Here is a 16,226-nt window from a genome sequence, read left to right on the forward strand (position 1 = left end):
GTTTGGGGGTTTTTTGTTTGTTTGTTTTGTGGTTAGCTTTTGTTTGGTTTTTTGGTTTTTTTTTTTTTTACAGTTATGGGTAGTGCAGAAATCTTAGCCTTCAAAACCTTGGCCCACACTGAAACATCTTAACTTTTTCCCTGTATTGCATGGTGCAGTATTGCATCACCAAGACATTCAGTACTGGGGATTAACTGAAAACAGGCATCACTGTCAGCCTCAGCTAACCAGTTAAATACTTAGCTCTCACAGATTGTAAGACCCCACCCTTCTTGCGCTCTCCTATACTATATTCAGTCTGTCTTTGTAACATGGGCCACTTCTACAGTTTCAACAGCCTGTGTCACTTCAGCCATCTTCTGTCCTTGCTGTTGTGCCAATACATAATTTACCACCTGCATGATGCTTTGGTCAGAAAGAGTAGAGACTGATGTACATTCCTCAGTAGCTGCAACTGCTTCAATGGCTTCAAGCATATCTCCTGTCACTACCACAGTCTCAATCTCACCACCGCCAACGCTAATCTCGGTTTCTTGTTCCTGCATGTCTGCTGCTAAAATGCTGATGGCATGCTCCACCTGTGTCCCCTCATTATGAAACTGAAGAGTATCTTTTTCCAGCATAATTTTGCAGGGTACATAGTCCCTATGAAACTTGGTCATGTGCTTCCGTAGAGTCCGGGCATCTATGTAAGCTTCGTTGCACACTGGACAGACATACGGTCGTTCTCCAGTATGCGTCCTCACGTGACGCTTCAAGGAACGTGCATCAGCCCAGGCTACTCCGCAAGTTAGACATTCAAATGGCTTCACACCTGTTCTCAAAGGGAAAGCAAGGAAAAGATGACCGTCAGTGTTCGTAAACATGCATGAGCGATGATGGGAAGTGACAGGGAGAACAGCAGAATAAAAGAACGAAAGAAATAGTCTAACTTTTTCCATGTAAGAAAGAGATCTTGTCTACCATTTCTGTACTACAACAAAATGCATGCATTCAATGGTAGATTTTCCACAAGTGCTCTGCCCAATCTAACATTTTACTTTTAAAAACCTTTTCTTTTCAAAATTCCTTTTAAAGCAGTTTCTCCCCTACCTTAAGGGCATACTGCTTAATAAAATTCTAACTATTTTTTGCCAGTGATGCCTTTCTGAAATCATGTTTTACTTCATAGAATTTGTCACTTACATTTCTGGTCACCCTTTGTTTCTGTAACTCCTTCAATACAGCTCTCATCAAACCAGCACTTATTCTAGTTAGCTTGTAACGCCACATACAACTTTTTCTCTCTTCCTCCTCCACACCGCATATGTTCAAATACCGCACCTCATGTTTGTATAACCTTATCCTCCCTTCTAACACCTGAGTTCTGTGGTTTGCAGTATCTAATGGCGCGTGTGGGTGGTGACAAACACTGTTTCAATACTGCCTTTGTCTCTTCAACACCTACTGTAGATTTAGGCTAGGAACCTATTACAGGACACTGTAATGTTTAGAAACTGTTTGTTTAGAAACAAACACAAGATCAGCTATTGGATTTACTCTTAACAGCTCTTTAAAAGGAGACATGCTTCAAAAAAGCGGTTTTGGCCCCGAGATAGGACTATATATAGACTTCCAACACAGCTGGAACAACCAAAAACTCGAAAATCAGTATCATACTTCACATCTAAAGTAAAAATGCACATAGTTTTTTTTTTTAAAAATATAAAATGTTTTCATATTTTCCCCAGACATCATACAGTTTACTGCTTGTTACAAATCAAGAAGTTGACTGATTTCCAACAGTGGCCCTTTTTTTAAATTCAGGCAAATCATTATCCTCTTTGAAGAATATTTTGTTAACCATGTGCACCTTTCAAAACTTGGAGAATGTTTTACTACATCCAATTCTCTGCCAGATATACACCTTTTAATAACTTCTAAAAAAGTTCCTCCTCCATTAAAGTGCTGAGGAGAAACTGTCACTGTCCCTGTGTCTGACTGCAGTTTTAGGAAGATTCCAACAGCCACTTGCAGGAATCACTGGAAGCAAGTTAACAAACCAGGACTAGCACAAAAATAACTGGAGAATCTTTAAGAACTTCTATGCGTCTTGCAACACAGGACATATACAGACCCAAAGAAACAATTATCCCTATCTCCATAATATTTTTAGGGGTTGAGGGATGTCATGACTATGTTTTCTACATACCTTCATGATTGTTCATGTGTCTTCTATATTCCCGGAGCTGTGTGAATTTTCTTCCGCAATGCTCACAAACTCGTTCCAGGTTTTGTTTTGCTCTTCCTTTTTTACCATGTGTGGCTTTCTTTACATGTCTTCTGTACAAAGCTTTCTCATAAAATTCTTTACCACATATATTACACCTAAAATGTGTTAAGTGAGAAATCTATTGAAACCATTATTCTATGCTTATGTTATGCTTTTCAAACCAAAGTGCACTTTAATTATGGTAGGCAAAGTTTAATGGGAATACCATCTCATATGACAAGTAGTTCCATAATTAGAAATAATATTGTTGGACTGAGATATATTTTCTCTTATTCACAGCCACAAAGCTTCCACTTAACATTCTAGAGAAGTGAGACCACATGCAAGGCATTTCTAACTTCATAAATTATATTTATCCTCTTACAACTCCACATGTATTAGTTCCAGGATTGTGCAGCAGGTTAACAGTTGGACGACACCGTTCTCGAGTACTCAAGACCCCAGTCCACATCAATCGGTACTTTAACAACGGACTAGGCGGTTCCTTGCTGACTGGCTGTGGATCTGTATGACCTCCTATTGACTAGTATATTTCAGTTGTCAAATGAATTTCCTCTTACCTGTAAGGGTCTGTGACAGAATGAGACTTGACATGAGAATACCAGTCTTTCTTCCAACTATAACATTTGCCACAGAACTGACATTGAAATGGCTTCACACCTAAATGTTTATTCATATGCTGCCGAAGATCTCGAGCTTCATAGAAACTCTTTTCACACCTGTAACAGTAAAGGTTTTAGCATCCCATATAAGATCGATCTTGATGATCCTGACTTCAAAGGCACTGGAACCCTCTTCTTTAGTGGCAACTAAGGACTTGAGAAGACACCACCTATTGCATCATCAATATCTGTATAAAGCACAATCTCTTTCCAAACTAGGGAAAATTAAAAGGAACAGCAGCTTATCTGAAAGTCTGGAATGTAACTTGAGGACCTCCAAAACACTTCTGTCTGTTATGGCTAACTATGTTCTTTCTGTTATTTTTATGGGGAATAATCAAAGGTAAACCAACTGGAAGACATGAGAAATTTGTATTATACCATATGAACTTACAAGGATATTAACAGCTGCTTCTTCCCTTAACCAAAGAGGATTAATCACTGATACAAAGATAACCAGGATTTGTTGTTTGTAATGCTCAAATGTATTTTTTTAGAAATTTAAAAATAAATCTAGAATCCTGCAAGAAAACATCTGAAAAGAGTGATACTCATTCTTTAGCTCGCTGCTTGTATATGTCTAAACCCAGGCAAACTCCTAGTTTTCCTTCATTTACACCTTGCCATAGCATGACTATATAAAATTACAAATCACTAGGTCCTCTTGGTATGAAAACTACAGAGGTCAGTCTAATCAAAGACATGCTTTTCTCCCTTTGAGAGAAATTCTGCTGTTCAGACATCTTTGCCTGATCATCTGCATCTCTTCCTCATGTAACATCATGTACCTGTATGACTCAAGAAAGGACAGAGGCAGAGAAATGCCAGCAAGCAAAGGTGGAGGATTCACCTTCTACAACCGATCAACCTCTGGAATGAGGGAATCTCGAAATTCCCAAACTCCAGTGGAATCTGAAAATAAAAAAGCTTCCATACAGGAACAAAACTTGTAATATTAAATTTCCTGAAGAATGGGCATTCTGGAGAGGAAAGAAGCCTTTGCTTTTGAGGAAAAAAAAAAAAGGGGGGGGAGGGTACAAAGAAAAGAAAAGGAAAAGAAAAAAAAAAGGAAAAAAAATGGGTGGCTCAGGGACCATCACCTTAACAACCTCCTCCTCCTAGGCTGGAAAAACTGACAGCTCCAGTTTGAATGGGGCTCTCAGGGATCCTGGGTTTGCAGATCCACATCAAAAAGTATCACAAAGACCCCTAAGGGTCTCAAATGGTGTTGGCACTTGGGGCTCTCCCCTCAAGGACTGCATATTTGGGAAAGCCATTAGAGAAGTAAAAAATTCAAGCAACCACCACCACCCCCCTCTGACACTGTCATGCTCTACTGCAATTTAATCAAATACCTACTTCACTGGAAAACTTCCACAAACATTTTAGGAAACTAACTCATATTCAGCTTTGTTCACCTGGGCCACAAGCTCCAACTGGAGCCTGGCAGGGCGATTTACATACCAAGCCACCAAACTGGAAAACTGAAGTCTGGTTATTGCTTAGTGAAGATCTCTAAATCAGTTGTGACAACATGAATTATAGTCTTAGTAGAGATCTTTGCTGTAGAATAAACAAGGACTGTGTCTGTTTTGAAGGAGTTGGGGAATCTTCTCTGTCAAGGTGACCTTTTGCATCTATGACTGTAGTGCCTTGAGTAAAAAAATTTTGGTTTTTAAATATATTGCTTCTTCAAAACCAAAATTGCCTTCCCTAGTATGTTTCATTAAACAGTTCTGTCCCTGTTGTGGACCCTATTACCTCTGTTCGTTGTATTTCTAAGATAGATATTTTTAGCATTAAAAAGCACTGAATAAAAACATTGCTGACAGAATTAAAGTGAGTTTTCAGCAGTTAGAAAACATTATTTTTGTTAGCACATAGCAGCACTACCAGAGATATTTTAAACAATACTTTGGATTACAGCTTTCATTAAAATCATGAGTTGCATACAGGCAATCATGTAAATTGTACAACTCCTCTTAATACCAGACAGAATTTTCCAGAGACCTAATGGACAGTTTGGAAATTAAGCACCATTTGTGCTTTTGCAAGTCACCTGAAAGGTTCTCCTATAGCCTGCCTGCTCATGGAAAAAAGCATCCATGTTTTGCTAATGCACTAGGAGACACGCTCTTTCCAGTTACAGAGTTTCTGCTAAAGTCCATAATGCAAAGACATTTAAGTGGTCATATAAGTTTTATAATCAAGTTAACTGCAATAGTCAGTGAGTCTTAATTTATGATGTTCCTGCAGAGCTGTTTGCTAAACACTGTGTATTACAGTGCACACAAGTACCTGACATGGTAGACTGTATAGGAAATTCTCAAATTACACTGAAATCAACTATCACAGTAAAAGAGGGCAAGAACAGGCTGAAGGCCCTTTGCCTCTGACAAGCTTACCACTCTATCTGTCCTACAAGGGAGCTTTAAAACCACATAGCTACTGATTACAGCTACAAGAGCAAACACACTCATTAGAAAACAACTGTATGAAACTAGAGCTAGATAACAGTTAAAAACCAAGGTCTTGCTCTCCAATGCACGTATTAACAAAGTGTGTTTCTTACTTTTATGCTCTAAAAGTCTTATTCCAGGTCCATGAACAGTTTTATGCTACAACAAGGAGCTGCTTTTAATCTTTAAAATTACTAGGATCATTAAGGTTAAGAAAAAAAGACCACCACCAAAAAACCCACCAACCAACTTACTGAGTACACTGATATCCACGAACTTCAGGCTTTGGCTGGTGTTTCTTTATGTGTTTACTGAGTCCTGATGCCCTGTGGAAAGATTTTCCACAGATGGAGCAAAGGTATTTGGATTCTCCTGACAAAAACAAAATAAAACATGTTACGAAGCCAGGCCTCCGTATCTCTGGAGTGCTTTGTGAGAGTGTTTTTTTTTCCCTTCTCATATAATTTATCTTAAGTAATCAGAGCAGTGCTACAAAGAGTGTATCTCTGGAGTGCTTTGTGAGATTGTTTTTTTTATCTTCTCATATAATTTACCTTAAGTAATCAGAGCAGTGCTACAAAGAGAAGGTGGTTTAATTACACACAGATGGAATTTTGAAGTGCATTTTGTATGTGCCAATGTAATAATACACAGAGGGGAAAGTAGCAATTCTAAATTAATTTATTGTATGCTTTTAAACACAGGTACAACATCGCAGCTACTAATTAGTCATGAAATGTGAAGAGCCTAAAAAATTGCCCTCTTACGTCAAAAAAACTCCAATTGCTTGTGTTCATATAATATGCAATTTCTCCAGCAACACAGTATTGTTTATGGATAACTTACATCTTGATTTTGTGGAACAACACCTTAAAATAAAAGTTTTCTGCTCCATGTCATCAATTTAGGAGTACTAATATAAATTTCTTCATTTCTGGAACAAATTGTCTTAACAGAAACAGTTTCTTACTTTTGATTCTGCCCAACTCGGGAAACAAGAAACACAGTTAGTTTCCACAAATTACAATTTTAAAACTCTGCTTGTATTAAATTATTATATTGTCACCTTTCACATGCTACAATCTTTCAAGAGACCAGGTTTTATAAAATTTCAGTATTAATACAGCAGTTTCGTAAAACACATATGGAGATTCTCTGGGATTTAGGTTAGCATGTTTTCTTCTGTAAGGATAGGCTGGAAGTTTAAGTGCTCCAGAATATGCCACCCTGTTGCCTGTCTTTGTTGAACTGACATGATACAGGCATTAAATACGTAGATAAAAACACAGGAACAGACCAACCACAATTCCCTGTTCTTGTATAGAACATTTGCATAGTAACATTAAGTTACGCTAAAATAAGCCCAGAAAATAAATGTAAAAAGACTACTTACCTCTACCTCAGCTGCCTGAGCAGTAGAAGAAAAAGGAGAAACTACTATTTATTTTTTTAAACAGTTCCTTTGACACTGAAGAACAATGTTAAAGTTCAGCAGCATACAATAGCCAACCAAAGTAAAAGGATCCTCTTTCTCATCACTTACCTGTGTGAATGCTCATGTGTTCCTGAAGACTCCTTTTTGTGACAAAAGACTTTTCACACAAGTCACACTTGAACTGTTTTTGTATTTCATGGAGAGCTAAATGCATTTTTAATCCGTGCTTATACGTAAAGGTCTTTCCACAAACCTAAAAAAAAAAATCCATATCCGGTGAAATAGGACAAATACAACTCACTATGTAATGTTTAACTTCAAACACAACAAAACCTCCTGTATTTCTGAGGAACCAGGACAGCCAAGCCTGTGATTTTGCACTAGTGGCAGAATTGGTCTCTTAAAAAAAAGAATACTCAAAGGAAGACATTCTTCTAGACATAGGAATATGAACTTTTTATGACTCAACTTCATTCTAGTTTTCTCAGCCTTAGACTACAAGAATTTTCATCAGGAATGTTACAGTAATTTTCCCTGTTCTGAAGTGACCTAAATTTTAGGACAGAGCGTCAATACTAAAATATCAAGAAAACATTAGTAATTTGATTACAGAGTAAAAGAACTTTCTCTTTACCTTGCATGCATGTGGTTTCACACCTGTGTGTTTGAGCATATGTATTCTGAGAGAATAGAGCTTAGGGAGAGTTCTCCCACATATATCACATATAAATTCCCGTTTAGTTCTCCCTTTCACCGAAGACGTGCCTGTCTCTTCTACACTAGTAGCTGCAGTGTTCACTTCCGTCTTCCGAGTATGCCGGACAAGATGGGCTCGCAGGGAGGCAGCATACTGGAATTCTTTTTTACACAACTAGGAAAGAAAATATTACAACTTTACTTTGCATTTAATACTCAAAAATTATTTTTTAAAAAAAAGGTAATCAAAGGTTTTAAGTATACTAATATGACTAGCCAGATCTATAACCTGACTCCAACAGGCATTTTATCTCAGGTTAATTAATAGGTGTAAGTTTTGAATTTTATGGCTACTGACAGAACACTGATCACTTCACAATGAGGCTAACTTCCATACTAATTTACACACAGTTGGACATTTACTGGTAACCTTAAAAGTAAAGTGCATGCCAGCACTGTCTCAAGCAGCAAATATACTCCCATGTCACACAGTGCTGTCAGGCCATGTGGCTGCACCCCACCCCACCCCATCCAGATCAGGGCTGCATCCATCTCTGAAATCCCTAAGGAAAATAAACACAGGTATAAAAGAGGCAAGAAAAATAATTACCAATGTCATTACCTAATGAATTTTCATAGACACATTTACAGAAAACAAAACTGAACAAAACAAAACCCAAGCTTACTGGGCATTTATAATCTTTAGATCTTTCATGTTTCAGTGTGTGCATTATAAGAGCATAGCGTCGCTGGAACACCATTCCACACTCAGTGCATTTGTGCTGAACTTCTACTTCATTATTTTCAGTGGTCTCTCTTTTCGGCTGTTTCATTTTTTTCCCTCTTTGTACCAGCTTCATGGCAACCTAAGTTGGAAAAACATAACCCTTGAATGAACTTTAGTACACTGTATTTCATACTTCCTCTGCAAGTTAGTACTAAAAGCTGATGTTTCTGTGTGTTACTATAATACCACCTAATTTTGCTCAGTTTACTTAGCTGCTAGAAAGTTACCCTGCTTCAGTTCACTGCAAAACTACAGTTCTCACGGTGGGTGAAAAACTGGTCTTGTTTTAAACCACAAACTGATCATACTTGGAGGCAGACAATGACTTACCAGTTCAGAGCCAACTAACTAGTCAGCCCTGAGTAACTGCCTAAGCGAGAGCTAAGGGATAGTTAGAGAGGAACCACAAAGTACTGCCAGTCACAATTTCTATCAACTGTTTCCAACTGTTTCCTAAACTCCAACTTCCCTTTTCAGGATTTACATTTGCTTTACTACAAAAGTCATCAGATTAAAAAAATCAAGTGGTCTAATTAATTTTTACCAGCCAGCAAAAAGTGAGTTACTAATAACCTGTAAAAAAATTTACAGTATTTAAGCAAAGTTCTTTCCAGTTAAAAGCAGTCCAGCTTTACTAGTGGCTTTTTTGTTAGGCAGTATTGGCAGTGCTACCTGGAGCTGATAATCTCGTTTTCCTTTGTAGAAACTTGCTGTCAAATTCTTTAAAAGCCAAATTGGTAGTGATCAGGCTGAAATTTCCTCTATCAGGTATCTTCCCTTCAGGTCTCTGAGAATAAGGCAAGGGAAAAAAGTACAAGCATCCCCACTTCTTCTTCCTGTTCTCTCAACAAGTGATGTATCTAACAGTTTTTGAAAACACGCTAGCCCTTCCATGTCTCTCAAAACCAAACTGAAACAACACAGGGACAACGTTTTAATTTTTTTTTTTTTTAAATTTTGCTGTTGCTCTGAAAACTTACACAAACTTAGCTAAATTGTAAAGCCACAAAAATAACTTTGTTCAGTAGATGATTAGTGAGAGCTTGGAAAATAATCCATTCATACAAAGCACGCTTCATCCCAAACATCTCCATGTCAACTGCAATTACTGTAATTCAAAAGTCAGCAGCATTTTTCCTGCAACCTCTCTTTCCTGTTATTCTTCCAGCATCAAAACTGGGAACTCAGGAAGGAGTGCCTCCTTCCCAATGCTTATATGTCATCCAGTGCCACAGGGAGGAGTTGAGATATACCTGAGACAAAGAAATGCTGAAAGCTATGAAATGAGTTAGGAAAGCAGAAACCTACTCCTGAGTCTAATTCTGAGCAATTAGCTAAACCAATTTCTTTTTTCCATAGGTGGCCACTGTTCGTAAACCTCATCTGTTAAGGGGCCAGATTTAAAAACTGCAAAATAAGTTAGCAGGAGCTGTTCCTGAAGGTAGATATTCCCCCTCCCAAAACAGAACAAAAACCTGTCATTCTCCAACCATCATAAATAGGCTGCTGAAATGTTTTGATTGTGCTAGTTTTGACATCTGGGCACCTGTAAAGGGAGACTAATGCTACCATTTCTATCTACAAGGGTGTGGTAATAACAACAAATTACCCCCTGTATGTGGGACTGGTGGCTTTAGTACATAAAGGTCTCACAGAACACTTTGGAAACTAACAGTTCTCTGTAAGATTTAGCCAACGTGCAATGAGTAAGTCAAAGTGTACTCTATCACAAAAACGATGTTTTAATGCTTAATGAGGTGAATGTCAGCTATCCATAGGCACTAAAACAGGAAAGGCTCCTAAAGGGGAAACAGTAAGAAGAGCGTTTTGTTACAAAAAAAGCATTTGAAACAACTAGTTCAATTACTAAACATTTAATATGTCAGAATGCTAGAGTTTTTAATGCCAGAGCTCTCTGAACCTTTTTTTTTTCTGAACTGATCCCAATTATTGCATTATTGCGACTTATGACTGTCTTAAAATCTACATAGGATGTCCAATTTTTCATTCCCAATGCTCTGTTTTCAAGTCTTAACAAATGTAGGATTTCACTACTCTAATAGATAAATACATTTGTCTACGACTGACATACACGCATGCTAGTTAAGAATTAAATTCCCAGGTCACTAAGGATTTTAGGGAGAAGATACACCTTCCGTCCAACCATAAGAAGCTGTGAGAAGATACTCAAGCTGAGCTAAGGTCACCAAGCATTCTAAAGATCTTCAACATGGAAGGAATTTTGATGCCAATGGTTGTTTGGTTGTTTTGGTTTTTTTTTTGGCACAACTGTCACATCTTGGAAGTTACTTTGGTTTGCAGTGATGTTAATCGCTCAAAAAAGAAAAACATTTGCCAGACAGTGCTTGGAATCAGGACACAGTCTTTTCAGATTGGTCTCGAAATACTGGACGATTACTGACAACAGGCCTAAAGACAGATAGAATACCTGCTGTATTGCAGATTTAGGATTTGTCTTTCTATTTTGCAGTTTTTTTTCAATTCCTTTATGCAATCTGATATATTCCCCTTCACTAACAGAACGCTGGCGAAGCTTGCTTTTGTAAGTATCATCTTGGCTGGAAGCTAGGCTTTCCGGCTGTGAAACTGAAATGCTCTGTTCTTTACTTTGCCTGACACATTTTTCCTGGAGTGTTTCTGAGGAGTCTTCAGAAGCAGCATCCACATTTGCTTTACCACTCTCATTTTGATCTGTCACAATTTCCGTTTGACTTTGTGTGTCCATGGCTTCCACAGCCGATGGCTCAGCCTCTACGACAGACACGGTGCTATTGGAAACGCTCTCCAGCAGCTGCATCTTGACGCAATTTTCAGTTGTTTCACACTGCTCCACAGGCTTTGAAAGATCATCTGGAGTGGCATCTGCAGGCTCCGGGGGCAGGAGTTCAGGCTGGGGTGCTGCTGCCTCCTCTGTCCCAGCAGAGGAAGGAGCTCCATTCACAGCTACTGGAACTTCACTGGCTGCCAGCTCAGGTTGCTTGGCACCATCCACGGGCTGCATCTCAGTCTCAGTCGGCTGTGCTAAATTTTGTGTTGACTCTACTGTTTGAATATCTCCCTTTTGGTACACCATAATTTGTTTCTCTTCCATCTGTTTGTGCACATTTTCACAGATTTCAATGACCTCTGACATGAAGAGATGCCGGGCAAGCATGGCCACTTCTGCCATACTACAGAAGTCAAAAGTTAATTCTGAAGTATAAGCAAATTCCAATAGAGGCAGGAAACTGGACTTGCAGAACCCTACCAGGAATAAAACAAGAGATTAGAGCAAACACTGGTGATGCCAAATTACACCAAAATATCCCATGATGGATACAACACTTCACCTTTGATATGGTTAAGTCTGAAATTTACAGTGAAACACACTTGCAAGTAACATTGAAGCCCCTCCACTGGGACTCAATTAATTATCATTTACACAAAAGTGTCCTGCTTGTGTATTTTCTATGTGAAAGTAAGCTCGGACACCTCTTCCAAAAAGTAAGTAGAACTGAGGTAGTTTCACAATAAAATTCTCTAGAAGCGTGTTCCAAGAACCTGGCAGAGCCACAATATTTTTGAAGCAGATTAACCCTAATTTAACCAAAGTCTTTGTGGACCTGCTACATTCAGAAAGTAGTCAGGCCTTAAGTAACAGCTGATGTGGCAGAAAAACAAAACAAGAAAGTGGCTAATGAAAAAAATAAAGATACGGATATATAGATAGAAATGCTTAAAAATAAGCATTTGGTATGATTTTCCACAGTTGTGTAAATCATAAATCAAACATTTAATTTGGGGGACCTTCTGGACCATCATACTAGAAATCTATTGTTCCTACATGTCTATTATTCATGCAGAGACAGACACAGTTAAGAAACTAATGAGAAAGCAATGCAGTAGGCTTATGTTTTGTACAATATTCTTCATCTCTACAAAGCTATTTTTAAAACATTTATTTTAGGATCATCTCCTATTTTTAAGGTACCAGAAGGTCTGAGAAATAAGCAGAAACATATATAATAGTGTTTCACAGACATAAGAAACAATTTAGTATTTGTCCAGCTAAACAGCTCTCTGAGAAGCTAAACATCCTCTCTTGATGTATTCAAGCATTTGATTAGGCTCCCTTTTTTAAAGTTTGTGACAAATACAAGGAGAAGACATGCCTAAGCAAGATAAAAATCAACCCAAAGCTTCTCAGAAATTTTAAGATGAAATCCCATAGTCTGTTCAATATGGACAATCAGATTATGCAAAACCAGAGTGATCTCTTCAGCATTAAAATCCACATAAAATACTTTTAGATTAAAAGAGAGAAAAAAGCAAGACAAAATATTTCGTTGTCTTGAACACTCAAAAAAGACTGAATCAAATAGTGTACACCTTACTTAGGATATTATGATTTCTAGCTTTGAAACCCACAACAATTCACCTGACAGATCCACTACAGCTTCATGACTAGAGACAGCTCCCTTTTCAATGAAGAGCTCTCGGAAGTACTCGCTGTTGGCTGCCAAGACAGATTTGTGAGCTCTGTACTCCTCTCCTTCAATCAGCAGAGTCACATCACAGAACTGATTGGAAAGCCTCTGCTGATTCAGTTGGTTTAAGACTGACAGACAATGTTTGGAAGATGATTGCTTCACAAGGCCCTTACTGTCAACCTGTCATAAACAACATCATGAGAACTTCATTACATTTAGACTGTGCCTTTTTAAGCATTCACACTGAAACACAGAAAAGTATTATTTTCTGCAACCGTACAATCAGTTCAAGCCTGTACAATATATAGCTTAACTTTACTATTGTTTTCTTTCTTTAAATGCACCAAGTTTCACCCTCCCTCCAAATGCAGTTAAAGCAGACAACAGGAAAAATGGGAAGACACAAATATTCAAACAGTTCTTTGACCGTATTTTTCAATGCTACAGTCTGAAACGGTTTCTAGATTCAAAAGTCTTCACATGCATATGAGACCCCAGATATCAACAAGAATTTGACATATAAATATAGCATCATTTTTTAAGGAACAGATATAGATTCCATGAGAATCTTGTATGCGATGCTTTACTACTAATACTTTTGCCATTCATTTTCCCTTGGGTCCTATATGCACAAATAGGAGTCGAGGTGATTTTATTTTCCAAAGATGACATACTGTAATTGATTTAATGTCATATATACCAGTAACCCATTTCCACATATTGAATATCTTTGGCAAAATTTATGTCATCTTATTATTACAAGATTATCATAACAATGGAAAATAAGTATGTGACTAAGAACACATTCACAAATACCTTAAATACTTTCAGATGTAAGCAACGGTACTTACAAATACAAGCTCATGCTTCGCTATTGGCTTCTTCTTCACAGGCTTTGGGGATGCAGCTGCAACTGATGCCGTATTACTCAATTCGTCATCTGTTTCATTACTGTCTTCATGAGATTTTGCATCCAGTCCTAGTTCCTCCAGCATTTCAGAAGGATCTGACAGAGATCTAGAGCGATCTAGCTTTTCCTGGCACTTGCTGCATTCTTTAATGTAATCTTTAACCTGCTTAAGAATACCTAAGAAAAATTAAAGGAGCTTAATTAGGCTTCTAATCTTCATTCAATTTACCTTAAACATGTAATTAAATATGTAGGTGATTAGCAAAACAATATGACACACTTACTGAGAAAAATTAAGTCAGTCACCTACACTTTCCTTCTCTGCATTCTGTTCACCAGTTCTGCTTCTCTCACACCATTGTGGGATATTGTATGTCACTACTGTAATCCAGTGTTAATTTCAGATAGATTTTTTAGAACATCACTATATCAAGCAGACCCTCCTAGAAAAATTTTTAAGGCTAGAAAAAATACTTGTGTTTATACATTACACCCTAAGAATCCCAAGACCATGAAACCTGTAACCTAACCCTGCATTTAGCCCATGCAAGTGGATCTCAGCTTGCCCTTACTGAAGGGGACAAGAATTGAAAGGCTTGCCTAAGGACTTTTGCAAAATCGGGACCAACTGTGTTATATGCAAAAACACTCATATGTATTACTAACACCGATTTAAATCAATTGCTTATGATCTGGGGATTTAAAGAAATTAATTTCTCACCAGTACTTTAACCGGTGTAACTAAATAATTTTTGATACTCAATTGTTCCTAGGCTCAGGGTCCTCTTCTAGGTACCAAGGCATTTTCAGCATATGGCTTTTAACCCAAATTCATTTTCTTCCCTAGGACAATATAAAAGCATACATAACAACAGCCACATCTCTATAGTTCAAAATCTAGCACAGCTCAAAAACTTGACTGACGCAGAGTTAGACTTGCATTGCTCACACCTTTCCAGAGCATGAAATGCACTGTCATTACATATGTAACTTTGTAAGGATCATGAAAACACAGACTTCAGGCAACCCAAGACATTCATGCCCATGTCATACATCTTTATGTTTCCTTGTTTTCATCGGAAACAAGGGCTAGTTCTCAGGACAGAAGGCCTCTGGTCTTCAGATCACATATTTAACACCCTTCCTGGCCACTGGGCCATACTCCAGCCCATTGCTTCCCAGTTTCAGCGTAGACAGACACAACAGACTGGCATCTGTCTCAGGATGATGATTGCATCAAAGCTGCTGTCCACTAGCAGCAGAAGAATATTATAATGGCAGGGGAAACCAGTCTTTTAAAGGAGACACAGGTAAGAAACATAATACTTGAACTGAAAGCAGGGCACGAATTTTAGTATTCTCAGTGCAAGAGAAATAAAAGAATATAGGTTGTGCAAATAAAGGTAACCAGTAAGATCAAAAGATGCAGAATACAGAATGCCCTCTTCTGACGAACAAAAGGTATACTGAGGTCCATTAAGGAAGTTTCCAGCACAGGATGACAGTAGATGCTACAACAGTCCATTATGGGGCAGATGATGAGAACCCAGATAAAGGTAAGGAGACCACCATCCAGAATGGATGTATCAACCTTGAGACGCTAAATCCTTTTTCATATCAAAGATCTTCAAGTCAATGACACCTGGACTGGAAGGATGGGCTGCAGCTAGAGCAAAAAGCCTGCAAATTAAGACAGGGAAAACTAAAGCTGAAATGACAGACTTACTGACTGATGGATGAAAAAAGCAGAACGAGAGAAGCAGTACAAACAGAAACTGGGCCCTAGACAACTGAAAAGCAGGATATTTGTTTAATGGACACATAACACTAAAAGTAGAACACCAAATCCAAAGGGAACACAGATACCAACTCATTGGCTCAGCGAAAAGAAGGTCCCAATTGGGAATTATTGCTGTTCATACGCTACCATTTCTAACAGCTATGACATCACTCAGGACCCAGCTGAGAGTTAGTTTGGTCTTTTCAGCTTCTCATTGGAAGAAAGAGACAAATATAACAATGAGTGCGAGGACTAGAAGCCATCAGTAGCAGCTCTACTATTTAAATGTGAACACGATCCACACGCTAGCTGGAAAAGGTGTTATGAGGTTAAAAGCTGAACTAGGTCATATGGAATGGATTATCGCCCCATACAAAGCATACAAGTTGAGGAACTGCTACCTTAAGCAGGCTGCATGCAGCACTTGGATAGGGACAGTCATGCTCTGTGCTTCCAAATATTCAAAATACCACTACTGAATAAGAAGCTCCAGGACAATTCGCTGACCGAGGTGTAACTCGCACAGCGAGGCATGCCCCTTAAGCAGTGACCCACAGCCGCTGCCTGCCGACCGTGCGCCTTGAGATGGAGTGTTCAAGGCACCAGTCAGTCCCTCAGAGGGTACGCAGCCACCCTCTTCACAAACCCAGCGCCGCAGGGGCTGTAACCGCCTTGCCGCCTTCTCCCCCACCTCGCTGGGGTTTCTCCCGGCCCGGCCTGGCCCTCCGCCCTCTC

At 38.6% G+C, this 16,226-nt stretch overlaps 1 protein-coding gene across 1 annotated transcript; it reads right to left on the reverse strand.

Annotated features, from left to right (window-relative positions):
- Window positions 1–293: 293 nt before the first annotated feature.
- On the reverse strand, window positions 294–15,391 carry ZBTB11 (zinc finger and BTB domain containing 11; the record flags this gene model as incomplete). The annotated part of the gene is made up of 11 exons (XM_009704693.1): window positions 294–814; window positions 2,192–2,367; window positions 2,833–2,991; window positions 5,648–5,765; window positions 6,937–7,081; window positions 7,463–7,699; window positions 8,211–8,390; window positions 10,761–11,575; window positions 12,750–12,981; window positions 13,653–13,888; window positions 15,303–15,391. Coding segments are annotated over 11 exons (2,908 nt in total), but the record flags the coding sequence as incomplete, so codon positions are not given.
- Between the last annotated feature and the right edge of the window lie 835 nt (window positions 15,392–16,226).

Source organism: Cariama cristata, unplaced genomic scaffold, assembly GCF_000690535.1.
Source record: "Cariama cristata isolate BGI_N322 unplaced genomic scaffold, ASM69053v1 scaffold2090, whole genome shotgun sequence".
NCBI classification, from domain to species: Eukaryota; Metazoa; Chordata; class Aves; order Cariamiformes; family Cariamidae; genus Cariama; species Cariama cristata.